Source organism: Myripristis murdjan, chromosome 7 (assembly GCF_902150065.1).
Source record: "Myripristis murdjan chromosome 7, fMyrMur1.1, whole genome shotgun sequence".
Taxonomy (NCBI): domain Eukaryota; kingdom Metazoa; phylum Chordata; class Actinopteri; order Holocentriformes; family Holocentridae; genus Myripristis; species Myripristis murdjan.
Genome location: NC_043986.1, coordinates 22,278,888 through 22,299,020, shown reverse-complemented (window position 1 = coordinate 22,299,020; position 20,133 = coordinate 22,278,888). Strand labels below are relative to the sequence as shown.

Here is a 20,133-nt window from a genome sequence, read left to right as displayed (position 1 = left end):
TGAGTCCTTTATATTGAATCACATTTTTATTGAATCATCACACAGTTTTCAGCATATACACGTCATACTCCAGACGGCAGTGAATCACAAATCCCAAATCAACCGCAGCTGAGATTTAGCGGCTGGCAACTAACAACCACAGTCAAGTCAAGTTCAATGTCACACAAAGAAAACCCACACAGGCAAAAACTCTCAGTCGTCCCATTCATCGTCGTCATCGTCATCATCTCCACCGTCATCTTCACCTTCATCTGGAGCAGAGGACAAATACAACACTAAGTTTTATTTTTGCTCTCTTAATTCATCAGCTACATCTTAAAGCCATCTACTTAATACAGAAGTTGGAGAAAGGGTTGCAATTCATATCTACCAGAGGAATGGATGACTTTACTCCTCTTCTGCATGACCATCATCAGCGCTCCTACGATGCCCTCCCCTGCCTCTGACTGTGGAGGTGGAGATGGATCAGGACATTCTGTCACCTAGAAAACACAACAGCATGCCGTTTTGATGTGAACATGATGCATTGCAGTGTTATAAACAAGATCTGCATGTTGATGTAGAGCATATGGGGAATGTCTTGGAGGTAACAAAAAGTTGAGTTTACATTTCTGAGCTTCTTCCCCAGTCGTATCTGATCTAGCAGGGCCCCTCTCCCATCTCCACCTCCTCCCCCACCTCCATGGGATAAAGGACTGGGTGTTGTCGGGCAAGAGGGTGGAGCTTGAGGGATGTCTGAGATGGGAGGTGGAGGAGGAGGAGGTGGAGGGGGAGGAGGTGGAGGTGCAGGGCCTCCCCTGCTGGCAGCGGGAGGGGTAGGTAGTGTGGCCGCAGAGCGCTGAGGACCAGAGGCAGGTGGAGGAGGGGGAGGAGGTGCGTGGGAGGACACTGGGGGTGGTGGTGGTAATATAGAGGACTTAGAGGGAGGAGAGGGCCCAGAGTGTGGCGGCGGTGGTGGGGGAGGTCCGCCACGATTTGAGGGAGGTGGAGGAAGGGGTCCACGTGCTGGAGGTGGGCGTGAGGGGCTCCCTTGCTGTGGCTGCCCAGGGACAGGGGGCAGGGGACCCGAGCGGCCTCCTCGTGAAGGCGGAGGGGCAGGAGCAGAGGAGGCAGGGCCAGGCACAGGTGGAAGAGGACCTAGTCTACTAGGAGGAGGCTGTGGAGGTGCACCAACTGTAATAAGCAATGAAATGAAAAAAGACAACTTCTCAGTTACAAAAGTCATGGGCTGCAACTCATTCACGTTTGGTAATTTGTGGTGCGTATTTGTGAGGAGTCACAAAATGATGGAGTGCTAGTCTAACCTCCTCTGTTCACTTCCTTTTTGACCGCCTCCATGCCTCCAGACTGCTCGATGATGTTGTAGATGAGCTGGGAGGTCTCCTCATCCCTCATCTCAGCTTCACCGATCCCGGCGCAGGACAGCAGCTTCAGCAGATCGGGGTCGAGGTTGTTGGGGTCCCAACCAACATGAGTAACATGCCTGACAGGAAGGAGACAGGATGAGGGAGAGCAATAAAGTCTGACAGACACAGCTACAGGTCTGATAAACAGAAAGACGGGAGATGGAATAAGATAACAAAAAAATATCTCCTGTAGATCAAACTGTACAGCCTGACACCGGTTCAACAATTTTCTTTGGCAAATACTCACTTAAAACCACTCGGTGCCCCTATGTCTGCTTTGGAGAGCTTGGGGCCCTTTTTCTTGCTCTTCTTGTCCTTCTTTCCCTTGTTGCTCACAGCTGAACTCCCTGGCGACAACACGGTGCGGTAGCGGGAGGGCTGGATGTCTGGGTTCTGGATGTCAATTGTGGCCATGGAGGGGGAAACAGGGCTAACAGACGCTGGTTTTAGAGTAGATACAGAATAGAAACTAGTTAGATACTCATTTCATGTAACACATCATCTGTGTAGTAGTTTCAACAGTTGAACATAAAGACATGAAGAGAGGGAGGAGGTGCACACCTTTGCCATGTGGTGGGGGCGATAGGACACTTCTGTCTACAAAAGTGAAAGCAAACATGAGAAGAGGAAGCACCATATTGTCTCAGTCAGTTAAACTTCAACCTCAGACAAGCTTTTGCCACAATATTCATCTACTTTATTGTCATCTTACCATTAGACGGCAGAGGTCGCTGTTTCCTCTCTGTGGAAAAAAAAAAAACAAAAAACATAGGACATCACATGAAAATACTGCAACTGATTTTCAGTTAAGGCGGTACTTTCTTGTCTGAAGGAGGGAGCATTATGTAATAGTTTTAGTTTGTCAAGAACCCAAAATTTGAAAAGTTTACCCTGAGGATTAATTCTTAGTTTGTTTATATAGTGTAAGGTACATATACTGGTTCTTAAACTGGTCAATGATATGTGTGAAAATACATATGAGTGGATTGGCCTGCAGAGCAGTTTAATATCAAACTGAAATTAAAACATGTTGTTAGTCTCTCTAGTAAATAAGATGAAGTTATTTTCAAGTTATTTTTGGTAAAAAAAAAAAAAAAAAAAAAAAAAAAAAGGCCTTATTTAAATTGATTTAAAATGATTTAATCAAGAAAAAATAAACATAATGCAGCTGCCCTTTTTAGTCCCATTCATTTTGTATTACCAGTGTTTCAGTGTGGATGATGTTTGTGTTGCTACTGCCAAGGAAGCAAATCTTTTCACTGTCTCAGAGTTCTTGGACTACTCTCAGGTCAAAAAACCAATGGAATAATTTATGAAAGACACCATTTGTGCCTTCAGATCTGGCTATGAAGCAAAACATAATCAGTTGCAGGAACTGTAATTCTAAAAACACATAACCCCATAATGACTGTGTCCTCACTGACCTTGACGGTTGTTTCTTTGGTTAATTTTTTCCTCCACTGCATTTTGAAAGGCTTGAGCTTCCTGACTGTCAGCGAAGTTCAGCCCCACTTGACATTCCTGTAATGTTTTTGAAATAAAACCCGATAAAGTGTGACATACAGTTTTTTTTTTTTTTTTTTAAACAGTCTTCTAAAGATCTATGTTAATGCAATGCTATTTATTCGGCACAAGCTCTTGCAGGGAAACATCACAAAGGGACAAAGACTAAAGGCAATATTTAATATGAGAAAACTGGGAAAAAAAATGTTAAGTGTGTGTGCTCACTTACATCTGCAACAAAAGTATGAAAGTATGGCAGAGGAGCAGAGTAAACAATTTGGTTGTAGAGTTCCTGCTCCCACACCTGCTTCCCTGCCTGTGAAAAAAAAAAAAAAAAAAAAAAAAAAAAAAACATGGTTAAAATATCAGCTTTCAAAAAAATAATCAGCTCTGAGCGGGGATTTTTAATTTGAGGGACAACCTGCACTGGTAAGAATTGCCAGTTTGATTAGGGCCTTGACCTTTTCTGGCCATTCTTATGTGACTGAGCCGAAGAATTAAACCCTGGATATAACGGCGCTATTGTCTTAAGTTACCTTTACGTCAAACATCCGTATGAAATAGGAGCGCTGAGGGTTGTCCTTGACAAAGCAGACCACTCCAGTGTGCTGCAGACTCCAATTGGATGGACTGTGAGGCAGGGCCATGAAGAGCTGTGCTACTGCGGTGGCCATGGACTAAAAACACACACACACCACAAACACACACCAGTTGGATGCAATGGAACATAGGCTGCTGACAGGCCATCTAAATTTATGGCAGTTCACTTAATAATTTGCATTTTATGGTGGAAATTCACTTCCTCAAATGCTTTCATTTATTGAGCTGTTCTGTGTCACTGCGAGTTGCCTCCACAGCTATTTTGCTTTTTGAGATGCGGGGCACCACAACATGCTTTTGTTCCTTTGTTATAGCAGGCAGCCACAGCCGAGAGCAGACAGTTTACCTCAGCAGCTTCAAGAAAGCAACTTCTGCTCTGTGTGACTTGAGTCAACTGCAGTCTAATTCTGACACTAGAGGAAGAAATGGTTCAGCCACCATTTCCTGTTACAGCTGCCTCCTTTTTGATGACCTAATGTCAGCAGCTCATTTTAAAGTGCATTTGTAGTAACGCACAAGAGATCCCTTCGAGGGTGCCTGATAGACAAAATATGTGAAATTACCACCGTAGCTCAAGGATCTTATCAAAACATAAATGAAATTAAATCAGTGAAATAAAACAGCCACAGTAAAAGCTGCTACAACTTTCTGTAATCCACATGACTTTGAAGTGATGTAAATGTCTGCCCAGAATGAGCCATCAAGATAGTTTAAGATCTGAACTTTCAACTTTGCTTATAAAAGTTCTACATAATGGTGTTTCACCTCAGACACACCTAACATTAGGCTTGAGGGTTAAAATGTCAAAGATTGTTATCTAACTTATACTAAATGGATCTCTCCTTTCAGTTTTACAACCAAGCTTTTTCCTCAGAAAGCATACAAACAGCCAGGACAGACACAGTGGATAGCCTCCTGCAGTAGACCATTCACTCCCTGGTTAAATCAGGACTTACAGCACACCTTCTGCCCAGCAGCTCCTCTACCCTCTCATTCTCCTGTAGGCTCAGCAGAGGGCTGTGGGCGCTCTCCGTTTTAGTTTTGGATCCTCGGCTCATATTTCCCTGCTAAATGTCCTCCGGTCTGTCAAAAAAGGTTGTGTGTGGCATTTAAGTACCCGTTCTCGCCGCTCAACTGTCAGAATACCAAACTCAAGAGTGTCAAGGAAGTTTCTCTTCTCTCTTCTGCGATGTGTGATGTGCACACAACTCACAGGAAACGGACAACCACACTTCTCTACCCCCACTTTTCTTCTTTCTCTCAAGCGCAGAACACAAATGAATGTGTTACTTCCATTTTCAAAAGAGGCAGTGCTCTGCTTCTGTTTTTCCGACTGCGGCACATTCAGATGATAACTAACAACACGGCCATTATCTTTTGGTGCCGCCTATCTTCATATGCAGAACAAGGCATGACATCTCCAAACATATGTACAAATGAACTTTATTGACATATAGCAATATTCAAATAAATTTAAAAATATACAGGACAAATAACAAAGTCAAAATATCTTTTGAGTCAATTTACAAGACCAAAAACAAAACCAAACTTCATTCTCATTTAACAGGAGTTTCATAGGTCAGTTATTTGAACAGTTGTTGGGTCTGCCTAAAAGGAAATGTAATTTTTAACACTGGGTTGTAAAACTTGTAAAAATATTTTTTTTATTGATGGTCGTCACCGTACAGTGTAATAAAACTGTAGTAAGTGTGCTTGATGTTACACAACAATGATATTCTTTGGTTTTAAACCTGTAATTGTTTTCACAGACACACGCACACATAGGTAAAAACCAGCCTTCTACTGCAGAGAACTCACATGTGATACTTGACTCAGTCTGTTTCGGTAACCTTCACAGGTAGCAGCAACACACCACAAACTGTACCAGAATCTGTCAGGTCAAAGTATTGAACGTGGGTCACCTCAGGCTCAAGTTTGAAGTGGATCGGCTTCACAACATTCATGTTAAGTGTTAGAGAAAAACGGAATAACCTAACACACTGAATACAATGAATTCTTCCTCGTGTAAAAGTCAGTACACTTCTTTTGACAGACTGGAGTTGTTAGTTTGGTAGTGTAGACTTCACAGACCTTCCATGCACTAACCCTCTCTGATTATATGTAGCTGAATCAGTGAGGTCAGAGTCATCACAGTTATCATTTATTTGGACACTGCACAATAGACTGGACTGGACTGTATCAATATGCAGTAAAGCAGTCATTGATGAAATAAACAGTGAAATTCTTATTTCATATGATAAAAAGCAAATTCCCAGGATGTGTAAAAAAAAAAACTGCAATATGACACAATATCAAATTTCTTTCCCATAAAAAAAAACCCTGAAATTGTAGGGAAGTAGATAGGAAGGAATTTGGCAGTGACTGAGCTATTCCATGGAACCGTACATACACCCTTCACTATCTTTACTCAAAAATGGGATTTCCATTTGAGTCACACTGTTCCTTCTCATCCTTTATGTTGCCTCTATGTTTTTTTTCATTCACTTGCTGCCTCTCCAACAACTTCCCAAATGCCTCCAAACAACATCCTTAATGCGAGCCGCAGGATAGGTTTTCTCAGTCAGAACACATTGTGTTGTGCTCTTGTGCATCACAGTTCTCTCCTCCATAAAGGACCTATTATCTGCCCCACCAAATGTCCAAACCCTTTCTCTTCTTGTAGGCGAAGGTTCATCACACATCCCTCCTCTTGTGCAGCCAAACATTCTTGTTTAGCTTTGGTTGAATACTTGGCAGATCGGGGGTAATTTAATGACTGGGAGAGCTTTGGTTGGCCTTCTGTTCATAGTACCTTTATTCATTTGCTGCGGTTAGTGCCCGCCGCCGCTACGAGCCTCGCCGGTCACCCAGTCAATGATGATAAATGACAAACTCATCACCATAAAGATGAACCCCAGTGCAGCGAAGCATGCAGCCTGCAGGAATTGAAAGGGGAAAACGAAGAGTTAGAACCAAATCTTTATCGACAACAAAGGTTTTCAGGCATGAAATACTGCAAATGAAGACTATAGTACAGAACGGCAATAAATATAATGCTCTGACATATGTCGGTAATCTTTGTTGGTACACCCAAGATGGTAGCCACTGAAGATTAATAATGCTGCCACAGAAATAACCATTGTCTTCAGTGGGATATGTGATTCAAAACACCACCTTAACCTCAAAATCTATATAAAACTACAATCTATGACAGGTGAAGGAACAGGTGAGTGTTACCTGAATCTTGGGTCTGGAGAGCAAAGGCTCTTGTTCCTCAGGAATGATCCGGATGTAGAAGATTCCAGGAAGGATGAAGATAAGGCTGGGGGCAGATGTGGCTCCTGGAGAGGGAAGAGGTGAACAGGGAAAAGAAATGATTGAGATTGTACAAAATAAGACATGGAACATATAACAGGGTGTCTACAGGTGTCAAGGAGTTCAATTTAATGTTTTCTTCTTCCTTTTTGAAGACAAATCTTACCAAATTTGGGCAATTTGGACTTTTTTGGGCAAATCATCCTTTTCTTCTTCAAATAAGCATTGCAAGTAAGTATAAAGGTACATATTATATATTGACTCAGCGCAGAGGCAGGAATAGGGTAGGTTAACTGGATGAGTCTATGAACTGTTGTTATGACAGTTTGCTTTGGCTTAGACAGCAAGGTGCTACTGTAATATATCTAACCAGGACTTTTTTCAACAGAACATAATAGTACACATATTTTCTTGCGTGGATTTATCTCTACAAGTAAATATGACAAGTAGGTAAAGAGGTGTAAAGTGAGTTCGGTTGATTGACAATAGGCATTTTGCCAATAGGCGAGTATAGCAGGTTAAAATGAAGGCAAGCGTTAGAGTTTTATAACATCAGAAATGTTGACTCTGATGCAGAAGAACTTAACTCATTTTGCCAAACAAAAAGTGGATAAATAAAATTAGACAAATCGTATTTATTAAAATGAACACCTAAAAAATTTAAGACAATTTAATGTCTGCAGACACCCTGACACAGTAGACAACATCCACTGATGCTAAGAGTCGATGGCCACTCTGCCTCTGCGGACGTACCAATGAGGCCAAAGATGTCTCGGATAGAGGGCACGAAGATAACAAGCAGGTTGACAATGAAGATGAGACAAATTGCGATGGAGATGTGTCTGGCCCAGTGGAAGGGCTTCTCAGGGAACAGGATCTGGAGCACGGCCCTGCGGATCTGAGGGAGGAGGGAAAAGGGGACGGACGAAAGGAGAGGAGAAGAGAGGACATGGGCTTTAATAAGACAAAATTATATAATCATAAGGGAGACCGGTTCATGTGTCTCATTCAGCCCGACTGTGCTGTATCCCATTCCAAGATTTCCGCTGATTATCACATACTTTAGCTGCCACAGGACATAAATTTAACCTGCAACCAGTCACACTCCTCACTATCTTGGTGCAATCATTAAAGTGTGGTAATGTGTCTGGATAAAATGTAATGGTAGATGCATATTTTACCGGGAACAGAACCACGGGGACAGTCAGAGTGACGGCCACCAGCACAGCCAAACGCACACACAGGATCAGTGTATCCAAGGGGTCCACCCGACTGTAGGTGTGCAGCAGCTCCGGCTCAACAGCAGCTGCTCACAGAAACACAAAGACCCCTAGTCATATCTTACACGGCCCAGTCCCTCGCTCCCAACACTGGAATATGCATATAGGTTCAGAGAAATGTGAAGTGAGAACAAGCGGGTCATTCATTTCGAACCTCGCCATTCACAACATCAGAACAAGGTGACATTTGACTCTTCGGAGTCTTACCGTAAAAGGTGAGGTAACCAAAAAGAGCAGTTAGCAGGTACATGACAAACATGGCCAGGATGGAGATGTTGGCGACGGTCTGCATGCGTTTCTTGGTAGCACTGTGGGTTAAGAGCAAGACAGAAAAACGACATTAGGCCAAGTAAAAACTTCCACATAGCCATCTGTGTAGGAGTGAATCAACCACAGTTTGGATATACTGCTTCCTTAACAGCAGGTTAGGTTGTGCTGACTTACTCTCGCAGCTCGGTGTAGATAGGGAGCACCTCAGGGTGACAAACAAAAGCAAAGGCCAAGATTGGGATGGTGTACGCTGTCTGAAAGCCAAGCAAACCAAAGCTCGGTGAGTAACACACCAAAAATGACTTGAAGCAGACTGCACAGGATTTCAAAACCAACAGGCACCACAATATAACTCCTGTGTATGGCTGGCACGGCTGTTGACAGGACACATTTAGGTGTGAAAAACAAGGCAATGAACTTAGCACATAATATAGAACAGCAAGACGTGCAATGTGAACATGTGGTTTCTGCCAACCTGTGAGTTGATGGTGAACATCTTGGCCTCACAGAACTCATCTGTCCCGTTACTGGAAGTGAAGTCTTCAGCAGGTTCAGTCACATTGTGATACTCCTCACCCAGTGGACAGAGAATGTTGAATTTTTTGTAGATAACCTATAGAAACACATCTTCTCATTAATCAAAGATCATTTTTTTTAGAGGAATAGTTGGTTATGTTTATATTAATGACAAAAACTCACCGAAATTAGGAAAAACACCATGCAGGAGAGGGAGAAGCCACTTGTATAGCCCAGGTAGCCTGTATTGCAACGACAACGAAAAGTTTCAGATTGAGTTATGCTACATACAGGAAACAGATTGTGGATGTGGTGACAGTTTCACTTCAGTACAGGCACATGAAGGTAAATAATCGAAGACGGAAAAGAAGAGACATGATGGATATTGAGGAGTATGTAGAGTGAAAAAGAAAGGGTGGAGATGGCATGAAAACAAAACATACCAAGCTGTTTCATGAGTGCTAGTGGGAGGATGATGGCAGCGCTAACAATCATGATCAAGTAGTTTCCCTCCAAGAACCACTCTCTAAGAGACGGTTGGACAAAGATGAAAAATATGAGTACAGAACCACACACTGGAAACTGCTGTATGAATCGATGAAATGTCACAATCACACTTACCCGGTGTTTTCCTGTTTACCAAGGAAAGTCTGAATGACCAATGGGAGCTCCGACTTAACGATGAAGAGGTAGCTGGACATCGCTGGAAGAAAGTGAAAACAATTTAGCTCTTATTAATACAGATATACAGCCTTTCATTTGCAGATTTGCAAATGAAAACAGATTTTGAATATTATTTGATGTACTTTTATTATATTTTAGTTCTGTCAGCGCTGATTCACTGTTTACTGTTGCTGTACCAAGACACTTCAGTGTGATATTGTGCTTCAAATAATCTTGACGTGACTTGACTTTATTTGACATTTACAACAAGTACAAGTTTCTTACGCCTGTATCCTCCGGCCATATCCAAAGTAGAATTCACAATAGTGCAAAAGAAAGGAATGAGAGGAGAAACAAGAAGAAGAAATCACTCAGTACCTCCAATGTTGTGTACTGTGATGATACAGGCAGCCAGCATTTTGCCTGGATGGCCGAAGGCTCGTTTCCCAAGCTGCTCGTAGGCCCGGATGCCTGAAAGCACAAAAACATTGTGTATGCATGAGACAGGTAATGAGTACAGAAATGACTTGGAGGCCACACGCTCCCAGTTATATGTGCTCTGTTTATTACCAACTTACCCACCACTCCAGCACTTTTCAGCAGGAGATGGATAGAATATGAGGACAGAATGGCAATGAACACCAACAGGATGCTGAAAACACAGGAATGCAGATTGATTAGTCTAAAAATTATCAGTATTAAGGTGGAGGCTGTGCTGTGCTTTCTGGATTTAATAATCTATCTATCTATCTATCTATCTGAACACACACATACACACATATATGCTTTTATGTATGTGGATAGATAGATGGATGGGTAGATATACATATTTAAGAAGAATACTTTAATATTCTTTAGCAATTTAAATTGTTAATATAAAATTCCTACTACTAAACACATTGTCTCATACAAACATGCAGTGTGGCTCTTTGTACAAAATGAAAAATTGGCTAATTCTTGCAAGAAATGCTCTGTGTATATATTGTGTGTATATATAGATCCACACACAAGTCAGATTAGTATGCAGCGCAGTTCACTGGCCTGCCAGCCTCCCCCCGCCACACAGCACAGCAGTGATCCAGGCAGGCGTGCTTTGGATTTGATCACTACGGGCTATTTTTAACCACTCAAATCTGATTTAGGGAAGCCGAGTGTGCACGAGCTCTAATAGACACTCTGATAGATCAGGCTACACACTCGAGACAGCAGTTATGCACATAATGAATACCGCTCGTATAAGACAGACAGGCTAAAACACAGGCATACACAGGACTGGACCCACACCCTGCTGCGCAAAGACAAATACACACAGACCCAGTCACAGCCAGATGAAACACACACTCACACACAAAATAAACAGTTCTGCTCTATTCTTGTAAGTAAACTTCAGCTTCACTGGATGGATTGGTTGGAGGGCAGGGAGCAAAGAATGTACGAGGCTGGATTTTCTGCTAACATGATATTTCATTGTGCTGAATATAAAGCACTGAAGCATTTCCTTGCCACAACATGGTGTTTTGAACCTGGCCATACACATGCACATACACCAGACGGACCATGAAAAAAAAAAATGCACATACACATTAAAACCAGGTCAGCCAAACTTGAATATTTGTGTGTTTGGCCTGCATACTCACAGAAAAAGTATGATTCCGGTGTTGGACATCGCGAAAGCCAGTCCCAGAATTCCACTGCCCATTATGGCGTTACTGAGGTTAAAGATGGACATTCCAAACGACGTTTTCCCCTCAAACTGGAGTAAGGGGTCAAAAGAGGATATTACCCAGATAAGCCTTTCATGAAAACAAAGTTGTGCACATCACGTCAGACGATATGAGTGAAGGAGCTGAACTAGAAAATTGGCCTTGAAATGTTACAACAGCTACCAAGAAGGGTTAAGAGAAGTCAAGACTTCTCAAGCATCTAGGACATTTCATCAAAATAATTCACTTTGGACTAAGATTTTTTTTTTTTTTCAATGGTGTTCTGTAATATGGTAGAGCCAAAGCACTCACATCTGTAAAATGAATTTCCTTCTTGCCACCGCTTTTATGTGGGAGAAACTCATCGCGCTCAGCCATAGAGTCCAGCCCATCAAACCTATAATAAACCATAAACATTAGCAGTGAATGAAAACCTGGAGAAAAAACACAGTGGGCAGACACAAAGGCTGTTGCAAAATGATAGCTTTCACATCCAGCAGATAGTTACAAACCTTGCAAAGAAACATTTAAATATAGCTACAAAAACGGGAACTCCTTGCAGTGAACTTTACAGCCTCAACATTCACCACCTTACTTGTTTAGATCAGATAAACCAAACAAACCGTGTGTTTCTTCTTTAATTCAGATGTACTGAATTCCTTTTATTTGCTCAGACATGCAGAGGACTCTGTTTCTTGCTTCTGCGAATGACTCTTACCCATCATCCCTGCTGTGCCCATTCATCTTCTGAAGCTCCATTGCTCGGCTTGTGACTTTGCTCGGACAGACAGAAACTCCTTCAAACTTTTACCTTTCAGGAGGAGGAGAAAACAAGTTGATGTAGTGTGTGCTACTCTTAATAATGTGAGGATTGATTTGGTTAAAACATTTACTTTTTTGGTTGATCAGCAAACATCAACCATGACATTTTATTTATGGACTCAAAATGTGTAATTTAAATACGTATAAGTAACATCTCCCCAGCTTTTACCCATATTTTATGCATGTAGATTTGATGTCACCTGGGACTGTTTGGTTTTCCCCGAGACGCATTACACTCCAGTAGGACTGTTAAACCAATGTTGCCAACTTTCCATTATTTACACAGAAATTCCTAGGTTGTTACATACTTGTTGGCAACTATTGCTGCTCACGCTGACCCTTCACAGCACCCCACAGACAAAACTAATGATATGCCGGCCGGCTCTTGACATGGGTCTTTAAACCTTTTACGCTGCTTCACGTCAATATTTAAAAGGTTTAACCAGAATGTCAGAATGGGTATTGCCAGAAGCTCGGGGGACAGTAGTGCTGTTTTGGCTTAATAAACCACTGAAATGGATATATGGCTCCCATTCTGGCCAAGAATAATGTCAGAATGACAGACAGAAAAAGCTTTTTGAATCCCCTCAGTCTCTCCATTTGACACTCATCAAGTTACCTGTAATTGAACAGAGGGAAGACATGCCACTCTGCCAGGAAACACTGCACTCTACCAGCGTAAAACCAACTGCAAATGCCATGTGCATTCAGCAGAACAGGCCCATTTATAAAGTCTTGAGGCACTGCTATCAGTTTTTCTACTTGGCAAGGTTTACAAGGATGTTACTTCTCATATTTTTCTTTCAGTGATACATTATCTTCACACTGAATGATATAAAATAGCTGTAACCCCTACAGTACAATAGATATGAGGCTAGCAAACCTTCTAGATAACCAAAATGGCCCACAAACTTTTAAATCCACTGGCAGAATAAAGGGAAACCTGAGTTTGGAATGTAAGTCCTTTTAAAGCTTATGTAACATGAAATGCTTTAAATAACAAATGTTGCCAGAGGACTTATGTCTCTCTAATCTGCTCTGGACAACATAGCTGGCACAGAGAGACGTTCTGAGAATGAGCGTAGGTCTGAGCGACTGCCACTGGGTCATGGGATATTTCCCTCCTCTCTGGGTCAGGCTGCCCTCAGGGTTTTCACATCTGACCCCTAAGGGCACATTCACACTACATTGTGCCATTCCTTAGGAGTTTCACAAGGAAGGAATTTTGATATTCCTACGCTAATCCTTCAAAAGGCCCATTGAAGTACATTATTTTGGTTGCTGACACCACTAAGGATAAACAATGGGATCTTGTGTAAAAAGTACTAATTAGTCTAACCACTGGGATAACTAGCCGGTGTAACCTCACCCCAGGTCACAATGGTTAGAGTAATTTTCTTTAGCCACATACTCAACCAAATTCCCATGGCGCACAGCCAAAACACACAACTGCAGCAGCATAGACTAAATGTCAAGAATATTTTGCATTTTAACTTTCAACAAACACCAGTTTTGAGTGATTCATTACAAAAGTCTCATTGTAAAAGGTGCATTTTTTGAGGGTCCTGGTTGAATTGAACCCTGCTTTGCATCTTTTATGTGTCAGTAAACTTGACAAACCTGGTTAACTAGAAACAAGTACCACAGTACTGATCTCATCAGAAAAGAGCAGCTCTTCTATAAGAGTGTATGCTGTTAGAATGATCAGAACTCTTTTTAAAAAGTACTTTTGTAGGTATTTTTACATAAACGAAACCAAAAATGCCCTCCAGGTTCCTCTCAACCCTTTAATCTAAAGTTCAGGGTAATTAAAAATATAGAATAATATACTACATAACCTAACCAAACACTAGAAATTCTTTTGCCTGTTTTCAATCAATGACATGTAAGTTAAATTTAACCCCAAAAAGAAATTACTGTGTTAGTATCAGCCGTGTGAACCACATGGCTCTTGTCTGACGCAAGACCAGCTCACTATTGACAGTTAGCTCTTCCCTTCCTGAACACCTAAAACACTAGGACACACACTGCAGGCTGTTCAGCAACTCACCCTGGTAGTCAGGAACAAGGCCGGTTTCCTTCTCACCGTGGGAAATCTTGTATTCAGACAGAACAACTCCTGAAGGAAGTTCACTCAATTTCAAGGTTCCTCCAGTGTTTACATAAAGCTTTCTGCTGAGGAGTTTCTTGTCTCTCCAAAGCTCCTTGGTAGTGAAGGGAGGAGAGAGTGAGAGAGAGATTAGAGTCTGGGTGGGAGTGAGAGCGGGAAATGGGAACACCCATACTTAACCCTTTGTTAAGCCAGTTACAGGTAGTATCCATTTACACAGTCACAGAGGAGTGACTGGTGGGTCCACTCAACACATGTGTGCACTCAGAGGGTGTCCCAACCAATTTGGCGGCACAACAAAGACAGATTTTCACTGTAGTTTATATAGAGCAATTATAGTTTAAGCCTCCATTTAATCCTAGGAACACATCTAATAAACGGTGGCTCTAATGCTAATGATGGGCAGTAATTACCATATCATTCCAAGCTTATGCAAGTAAGAAGGAGGGGCGAACTGGGCCTGATCTTAGGTGGGCTTTGTTACAGTATGGGTGGATACTCACTGACAGTTTACATCCTGCTGGAAGTCACAGTGATGTTAATTAGCTTAGGAGATAAGTGCTTTTTTTTTAAACGTTGCCTGCATGTGATACTGCTTAGGACTGTAGACATTGTGCATGCTAACAACTTATCATGTGCTTGTACCCAGACAGACCATTACGCCCCCACACTGACACGCAAAAGTAGCATTGAATAAGTCATGCAACCCACAGGTTAAGTATTATGTCACGTATAGGGGGATGCTATAACTAGACTGTCAAAGTACAGCAGGAGAAAAAGAGTGTCTCGGCTCTTTAACATTGATTCGCCCATTTAGGTTTGGGAGTGCTCACATTCTTTAAGTTGTATAAGAGATTCTGAGCAGCACTGTGTAAATTCTTCAGCAACAGATTATAACATATGCTGAGAGTTTTGCTGGCTCATCAGCACTCTTCTCTTGGAGGGACTAAATTCTGGTAAGTTGATAAAGTTCAGTTTCACTCAGTTAAGATACAAGCTGTGCCAGCACACCCAAGAAACACCCACATTTTCCTTTATCTCAACATGCCACAAATCCTTCTCGAGAAAGTTGGCTTTTCAGTTGTCTCAAGAGATCTGATGATAGCGCAAAGATGCACAACAAATTTTCATTACTCCTTTGCTCAGTTGATCAAAAGTAAGGCATCATGATTAAAAGAAAAAGTACATTTCATTTTTTTCTTTTTTGTTGAGTTCAGGCCAGCCCACCTGGGATGTTGCTTTCATTTTTTTCATTTCACTTTCAAAAATATTTAGACAGCACCCGGGGACTGTACATGTCTGCAGAATTTAAATAATGGCAGAGACAGAATGAATGAGTTACCTCAATCACATCAGTGACCTCAGTGACACGTATTCAGTCAAACAATGCTTTGGTGAAAAACCCACGCACAGCACAAAAGTGAGAGCATTACATGTATAAACCATCCCTTTTACCGACCTGAGGGGCATTTTGTTTCAGTGAAATCATGCACCAGACATTTAATTTTATTTCGGGCTGTAATTAGCTTTGCCAGTATTTGAAGCCAAGTAGCTCTTCAGTTTCAGTGAGTCATTCAAAATGCCACCTCTGCACTTTGTATGTTGCCAGCATGTCACCAAAGGGTCAGGCTGGAATAGAGAATATACACTTATCCTTAGTTAATTAACACAAAAGAATTCTGCTGGAGTTAAAAGTATGTTACTGTGGAAATCAGAAAAAAACATTTCTCTTTTATATCTTTCCCTCCCTATGAATGGGAAGTAGTGCTGTGGCCCACATGGTGGAGCAGACAGAGTGCTGGACAGAAGGCCATCTTCTTGTACTCACCAGTCTTTATTAACAGTCACAGACAAAGAGATATCTTCAGCCTACACAGAAGTGACAGGATAATAGTTTCCACTATGTCTAAACGTGATGCCTGCCTGGTCTCTTCCAAAACCTGCTTTTCAGAAGGTTATAAAGCTCTCTGTAACTGAGAGACGAGTAGACAGAGAGAAAAATGGGGGAAAAGGAGGGAGTAATTGCATGTGTTAAGAAATTTCCTGCCATGTCACAAGCTAAGCCACTCCCTACTCCTAGAGTCAAACCGGGTCACATGTGGTGTGCTGCTACTTAATAAAAGAATCTTATTTTTAATACTTGGACCATCAACACCAGAATTTTCATCCCAGAAGCCCCAAGGCACTGAGGCATGATAGCTTGTGGAAGCACATGTCTATTCAAATAGTCCTTACACTGTAATGCAGGCTTAAAGATGAGCAATGACTGAAATATTCTACTCTCCAACTATTGCATGGCTCATACTTTAACGGTGGTTATGTTGTGGTTGTGCAGCTGGTGATGGTAGTGCAGTGGGCTGCATTACCAGTGTTGTCATGTGGAAAATTACTTTTAATTCCACGTCCACGCTTGGACATTTTGTCATATCGCCATCTACTGGGCACAAAAATTCACTGTAGTCATAAAGCAACAGGCTCAAATAACGGGTAGTGTATGCAGAGGCAGTCACTGTATGATCAAAAACAGCATCTGCTGCAGATGTTATTAAATATTAATTCTGGAATCCTTTAAATACAGGTCACATAATTGTTGGCTTTGAACCGTCAAAAGCCATATTGGCCCTCTGAACTGCAGCAGTCTAATCATGTTCCCCTTTGCCACCAATGGGTCAATGTCACACTTCTAGTATCATATGATGAAAATGAGTAAAACCAAACCCGAACACATAGAAAACAACTGTCTTTATTTTAAGAATAAAAAATCATAACATAATCAACAGATAACTTCTTGAGCTTGGGCTTTTTATAAGTTTATGATCAATCAATAAAACCTTGTGGTTTCCAGAAAAAAAATTTATTTCCCCTTGTCAACCCAGGCAAAGAAATTACAGCGAGCCTCAGGATTGGAGGTGTGCCCCTGAGGACGAGCGCACACGAAGAACTGTCGGCCCAAGTTGGGGCCCTCCTTTTTGACAGTACGAAGAACACAGGGTTCCCCATGAACTTTACATGGGGGTGGTGGGGGCGGTCCATGAAGCACGGATTTCCAAAACACTGACGATGCCCCCTTCTTGGGATCTGAGGCTTCCACAGTGGGCTTTGGGGTTAACCGTTCACATTTTGTCTCCATCAGATTTTCACTGTCCTGTGTGGCTTTGCTGGAGCCATCATAGACACCCTCAGCAGCCTCTGTGTCCCTGCCTGTCACTGAGGAGACTTCTTGTTTAGCTGTGCACTCTTTTTGGAAGTACGGCGATGAGGTCACTTCATCCTTATGACTGACAGGAGTTTCCATAGATGGCACCCCATTTGTGAGCTTGGGTTTAAAAAAGGAAAGGAGGCTGCCCTGTGGCTTTGAGGTAGTCTTTGTTGTCTTAGTCTTTTTCCCCTTTGGAGCAGCAGACTCTACTGTCAATGTCCTTTTCTTTCCAGAGATGTTTCCCACTCCAAGGGGGTTCACATTCTCTCGCCTCTCTTCAGCCTCTTGAGATCCAGGTAACACATCCATGGACTTTTGGTCCACCTTAACAAGGAACCGGGAGAGCTTCTGCTGCTTGCCAGTAAACTCTGGCAGATGGCGAGTACAGAGGGGAGGAAGCTTAGGGCTGGGCAGGAGAGAGCAGCTGAGTTTCCCCCACACGGGACAGTGATCGGACCCCTCTACCTCTGGCATGAGATCTGCTGCCTCAAAATACTCTGTGGCCAACAGGTAGTCAGCAAATATATAGTCAATTCGCGTGCCATAGTTGGTCTGCCGGGCTCCGGTGAGAGTGGACCAGCATGTGAAGGCACTGGTGCGAGTTGGATGAAAGTAGCGAAAGATATCGACAAATTTTCCACTGTGAGGTTCAGTTGAGGTTACGTCACATTCTTCATCAAATCCCTCCTCATTCGTTTTTTCACTGGCGTCATGGTGCAAAAAGCCATTCAGCCATTTCCTTCCAGGGTTTTCCTCAAAAACATCCTATTTGATGGCAAAAACAAAGTATGAAGAACATGGGTATATTATAAACATGTGATTTTCTTATTACCTAACATTCTTAGCAAAAATATGTCCCCAAAGAAAAAAAGAAAGCCCTCGTACTATTATCGTACGAGTATTTTAAGTTTTCACTTACAATATCATTGGGATCACAGTGGTCAATTGGTCGGTGAGATGTATTCACATCTCCTAAAACGATCACATGGCTGAAATAAAGAAACAGAAACACATTATTTTAAACAATATGCAAATCAGACGACTCAAATGTCACAGCAAGTCTTTCTAAACTCTCACCTCCCGGCTTTCAGTAAGGATTCTGCCCGATGCTGCAGCACCTTGTAGAACCGCAGTTTGAACTGTTTTCGCTCAGGCTTTTCAGGGTCAGCCCGTGGACAGTATACATTGACTACTGTAACCGTTTGCATTTGGTCCTGACACCTGTGGGGCAATAAAAGATAAATACACATAAACAAACATGAATATAATACAGATACAGTATGTATGCCACAAAAGAACATGCTTAAACCAAGCATTCGAACTGACACTTCAAAGCACATTATTTTTCTCTTACATGATTCTGTGTTGGGTAATAACAGCTCGTCCTTCATTGTCCAAAAGCTGCAACTCCTCATCAGAAAACTCAGTAAGGTCCCCATAGCATCCAACTTTGTCATCATGGGTGGTCAGCAGGCCTGTGAGACCCTCCTCAGCAGCAAACGGAGTGGCACTGTCTTTACAGTAAGTGGCAACCCCTGTGCACATCAACAATTGTGGATAAATATAGTTTCCATACTGCAGTGTGTTACAGCATGTACACCAGGCATATTAACGCTCCTGTTACCGTCAAATTTACTAATTTACTTTTTTTTTTTTTTTTTTTTTATCATTTGGAGTCAATTTGACCCCTACAGTTTAAACCTCTAGAAAATGATTATAATAAAACTGTTACGCTAGTTTATGTGTCAGGTACTTTATGTTTTGTTGACTACCTCAATAGCAGTTTAAATAAAACACAACCTCCCACACACTCATCCCTGCTTATACATCAAAGTTCTTGCGGTAATCATGTTTTTCCCTCCCAAATGTCACATTAAATATCAGTGGCTCTCACACTCCTACCGGTGTGGTTATGTTAGGTTTGGGCCCTAAAGCAAAGGGAAGTTTTTTCACTATTAGAAATGACATGCTGTAGTTCCTCAGTGTCATCCAAAACAACTAAAGCAAATTTGTGTAAACTGTTGATACTTCTTATATGTTTTAGACAGCTGAGGGCACACTGACCCCAAAGAAACACGGATGGGTACCACATAACCTCATCATCGTGTCCCCATTAAATCAGGAAAGGTCATGAGATATAAAGAAAAGATTTTAATCATGTATTTAGAGACGTTAAACACTGAATGGGGTTAAACTGGCTCCAAGGATAAAAGGTTAGGCTAACAGGTTAACATGAATAGTTGTGACAGTGTTATGAACCTGAGTAGCCGCTGCGTCCACGGCTGAAGCTGAAATAGGAGCTGTAGCCGTCAACAATGGCAGTTCTTTCATCCAGCAAGTCTCCTGTGGGGCGAAATGACGACCAATCGCTGATTAAAACATTTTCTCCAACAAAACGTCCGAATGAATGAAGGACGTAGCAACCAGGAAAGACTAGCTACACAGTTTTTGCAGACAGCTCCCGCGTTTTCCCCATCTTCAAATGCTAGCCACTTACTTGTCACTTTTGTCTCTTGAAAACAAACAATATCTGCGTCCAGACAGTCGAGGGCTTTCTGAATGCCTCCTCTGAAAGTCCGTATACCGTTTATATTCCACGTGACAATCTTCATGGTTATACAGTTATGCTACAATTTTGATTACATTAGGACGCGACTACAGCATGGGAGCGGACTACAGCCGCCGTGCGCATACGGAAATAAATAGGAAGTTTGGGACGTGCCAAGCGGAAGTCTCTTACGGTGCC

General features: G+C 42.1%; 3 protein-coding genes across 4 annotated transcripts; all 3 read right to left on the bottom strand.

Moving 5' to 3' along the window:
- Positions 1 to 32: 32 nt before the first annotated feature.
- Positions 33 to 4,785, bottom strand: wasb (WASP actin nucleation promoting factor b). Of its 2 annotated transcripts, none has more exons than XM_030054944.1 (11): positions 4,466 to 4,785; positions 3,446 to 3,586; positions 3,139 to 3,225; positions 2,831 to 2,927; positions 2,119 to 2,148; positions 1,968 to 2,003; positions 1,654 to 1,846; positions 1,305 to 1,483; positions 608 to 1,173; positions 371 to 482; positions 33 to 251 (listed from the first exon to the last, which is right to left on the bottom strand). In XM_030054944.1, exons 1-11 carry the CDS (start codon positions 4,565 to 4,567, stop codon positions 193 to 195), a joined length of 1,602 nt encoding a protein of 533 aa, XP_029910804.1. In that variant the 5' UTR covers positions 4,568 to 4,785; the 3' UTR covers positions 33 to 192. The 2 variants fall into 2 exon arrangements, with proteins under 2 accessions (XP_029910804.1, XP_029910805.1); XM_030054945.1 differs by having other exon boundaries at positions 4,473 to 4,549.
- A 151-nt stretch (positions 4,786 to 4,936) lies between these two features.
- On the bottom strand, positions 4,937 to 14,318 carry LOC115361535 (sodium-coupled neutral amino acid transporter 3-like). The gene is made up of 16 exons (XM_030054946.1): positions 14,129 to 14,318; positions 11,975 to 12,067; positions 11,569 to 11,653; positions 11,191 to 11,306; positions 10,132 to 10,205; positions 9,932 to 10,024; positions 9,512 to 9,593; positions 9,334 to 9,416; positions 9,074 to 9,132; positions 8,850 to 8,987; positions 8,549 to 8,628; positions 8,312 to 8,412; positions 8,006 to 8,130; positions 7,578 to 7,722; positions 6,747 to 6,850; positions 4,937 to 6,445 (listed from the first exon to the last, which is right to left on the bottom strand). Exons 2-16 carry the CDS (start codon positions 12,013 to 12,015, stop codon positions 6,341 to 6,343), a joined length of 1,431 nt encoding a protein of 476 aa, XP_029910806.1. The 5' UTR covers positions 12,016 to 12,067; positions 14,129 to 14,318; the 3' UTR covers positions 4,937 to 6,340.
- A 2,595-nt stretch (positions 14,319 to 16,913) lies between these two features.
- Positions 16,914 to 20,108, bottom strand: apex2 (APEX nuclease (apurinic/apyrimidinic endonuclease) 2). Its single transcript, XM_030055106.1, has 6 exons — positions 19,885 to 20,108; positions 19,647 to 19,730; positions 18,742 to 18,922; positions 18,465 to 18,608; positions 18,307 to 18,376; positions 16,914 to 18,152 (listed from the first exon to the last, which is right to left on the bottom strand). Exons 1-6 carry the CDS (start codon positions 19,997 to 19,999, stop codon positions 17,043 to 17,045), a joined length of 1,704 nt encoding a protein of 567 aa, XP_029910966.1. The 5' UTR covers positions 20,000 to 20,108; the 3' UTR covers positions 16,914 to 17,042.
- Between the last annotated feature and the right edge of the window lie 25 nt (positions 20,109 to 20,133).

What these genes read in the sequence shown, in the direction of transcription:
- LOC115361535 (XM_030054946.1), bottom strand. Translation starts at nt 12,015, where the DNA reads ATGGAGCTTCAGAAGATGAATGGGCACAGCAGGGATGATGG. An exon ending in GAAAAGTGCTGGAGTGGTGG is followed by an intron (nt 10,025 to 10,131) that starts GTAAGTTGGTAA and finishes TTGTGCTTTCAG; the next exon opens with GCATCCGGGCCTACGAGCAG. An exon ending in TGTTCACCATCAACTCACAG is followed by an intron (nt 8,629 to 8,849) that starts GTTGGCAGAAAC and finishes CTTGGCTTTCAG; the next exon opens with ACAGCGTACACCATCCCAAT.
- apex2 (XM_030055106.1), bottom strand. Translation starts at nt 19,999, where the DNA reads ATGAAGATTGTCACGTGGAATATAAACGGTATACGGACTTTCAGAGGA. An exon ending in TCAAGAGACAAAAGTGACAA is followed by an intron (nt 19,731 to 19,884) that starts GTAAGTGGCTAG and finishes TTCGCCCCACAG; the next exon opens with GAGACTTGCTGGATGAAAGA. An exon ending in ATTACCCAACACAGAATCAT is followed by an intron (nt 18,609 to 18,741) that starts GTAAGAGAAAAA and finishes ATTGCCCCACAG; the next exon opens with GTGTCAGGACCAAATGCAAA.
- wasb (XM_030054944.1), bottom strand. Translation starts at nt 4,567, where the DNA reads ATGAGCCGAGGATCCAAAACTAAAACGGAGAGCGCCCACAGCCCTCTG. An exon ending in CCAAAGAAACAACCGTCAAG is followed by an intron (nt 2,149 to 2,830) that starts GTCAGTGAGGAC and finishes TTTTTTCCACAG; the next exon opens with AGAGGAAACAGCGACCTCTG. An exon ending in TGGGGAAGAAGCTCAGAAAT is followed by an intron (nt 483 to 607) that starts GTAAACTCAACT and finishes TGTGTTTTCTAG; the next exon opens with GTGACAGAATGTCCTGATCC.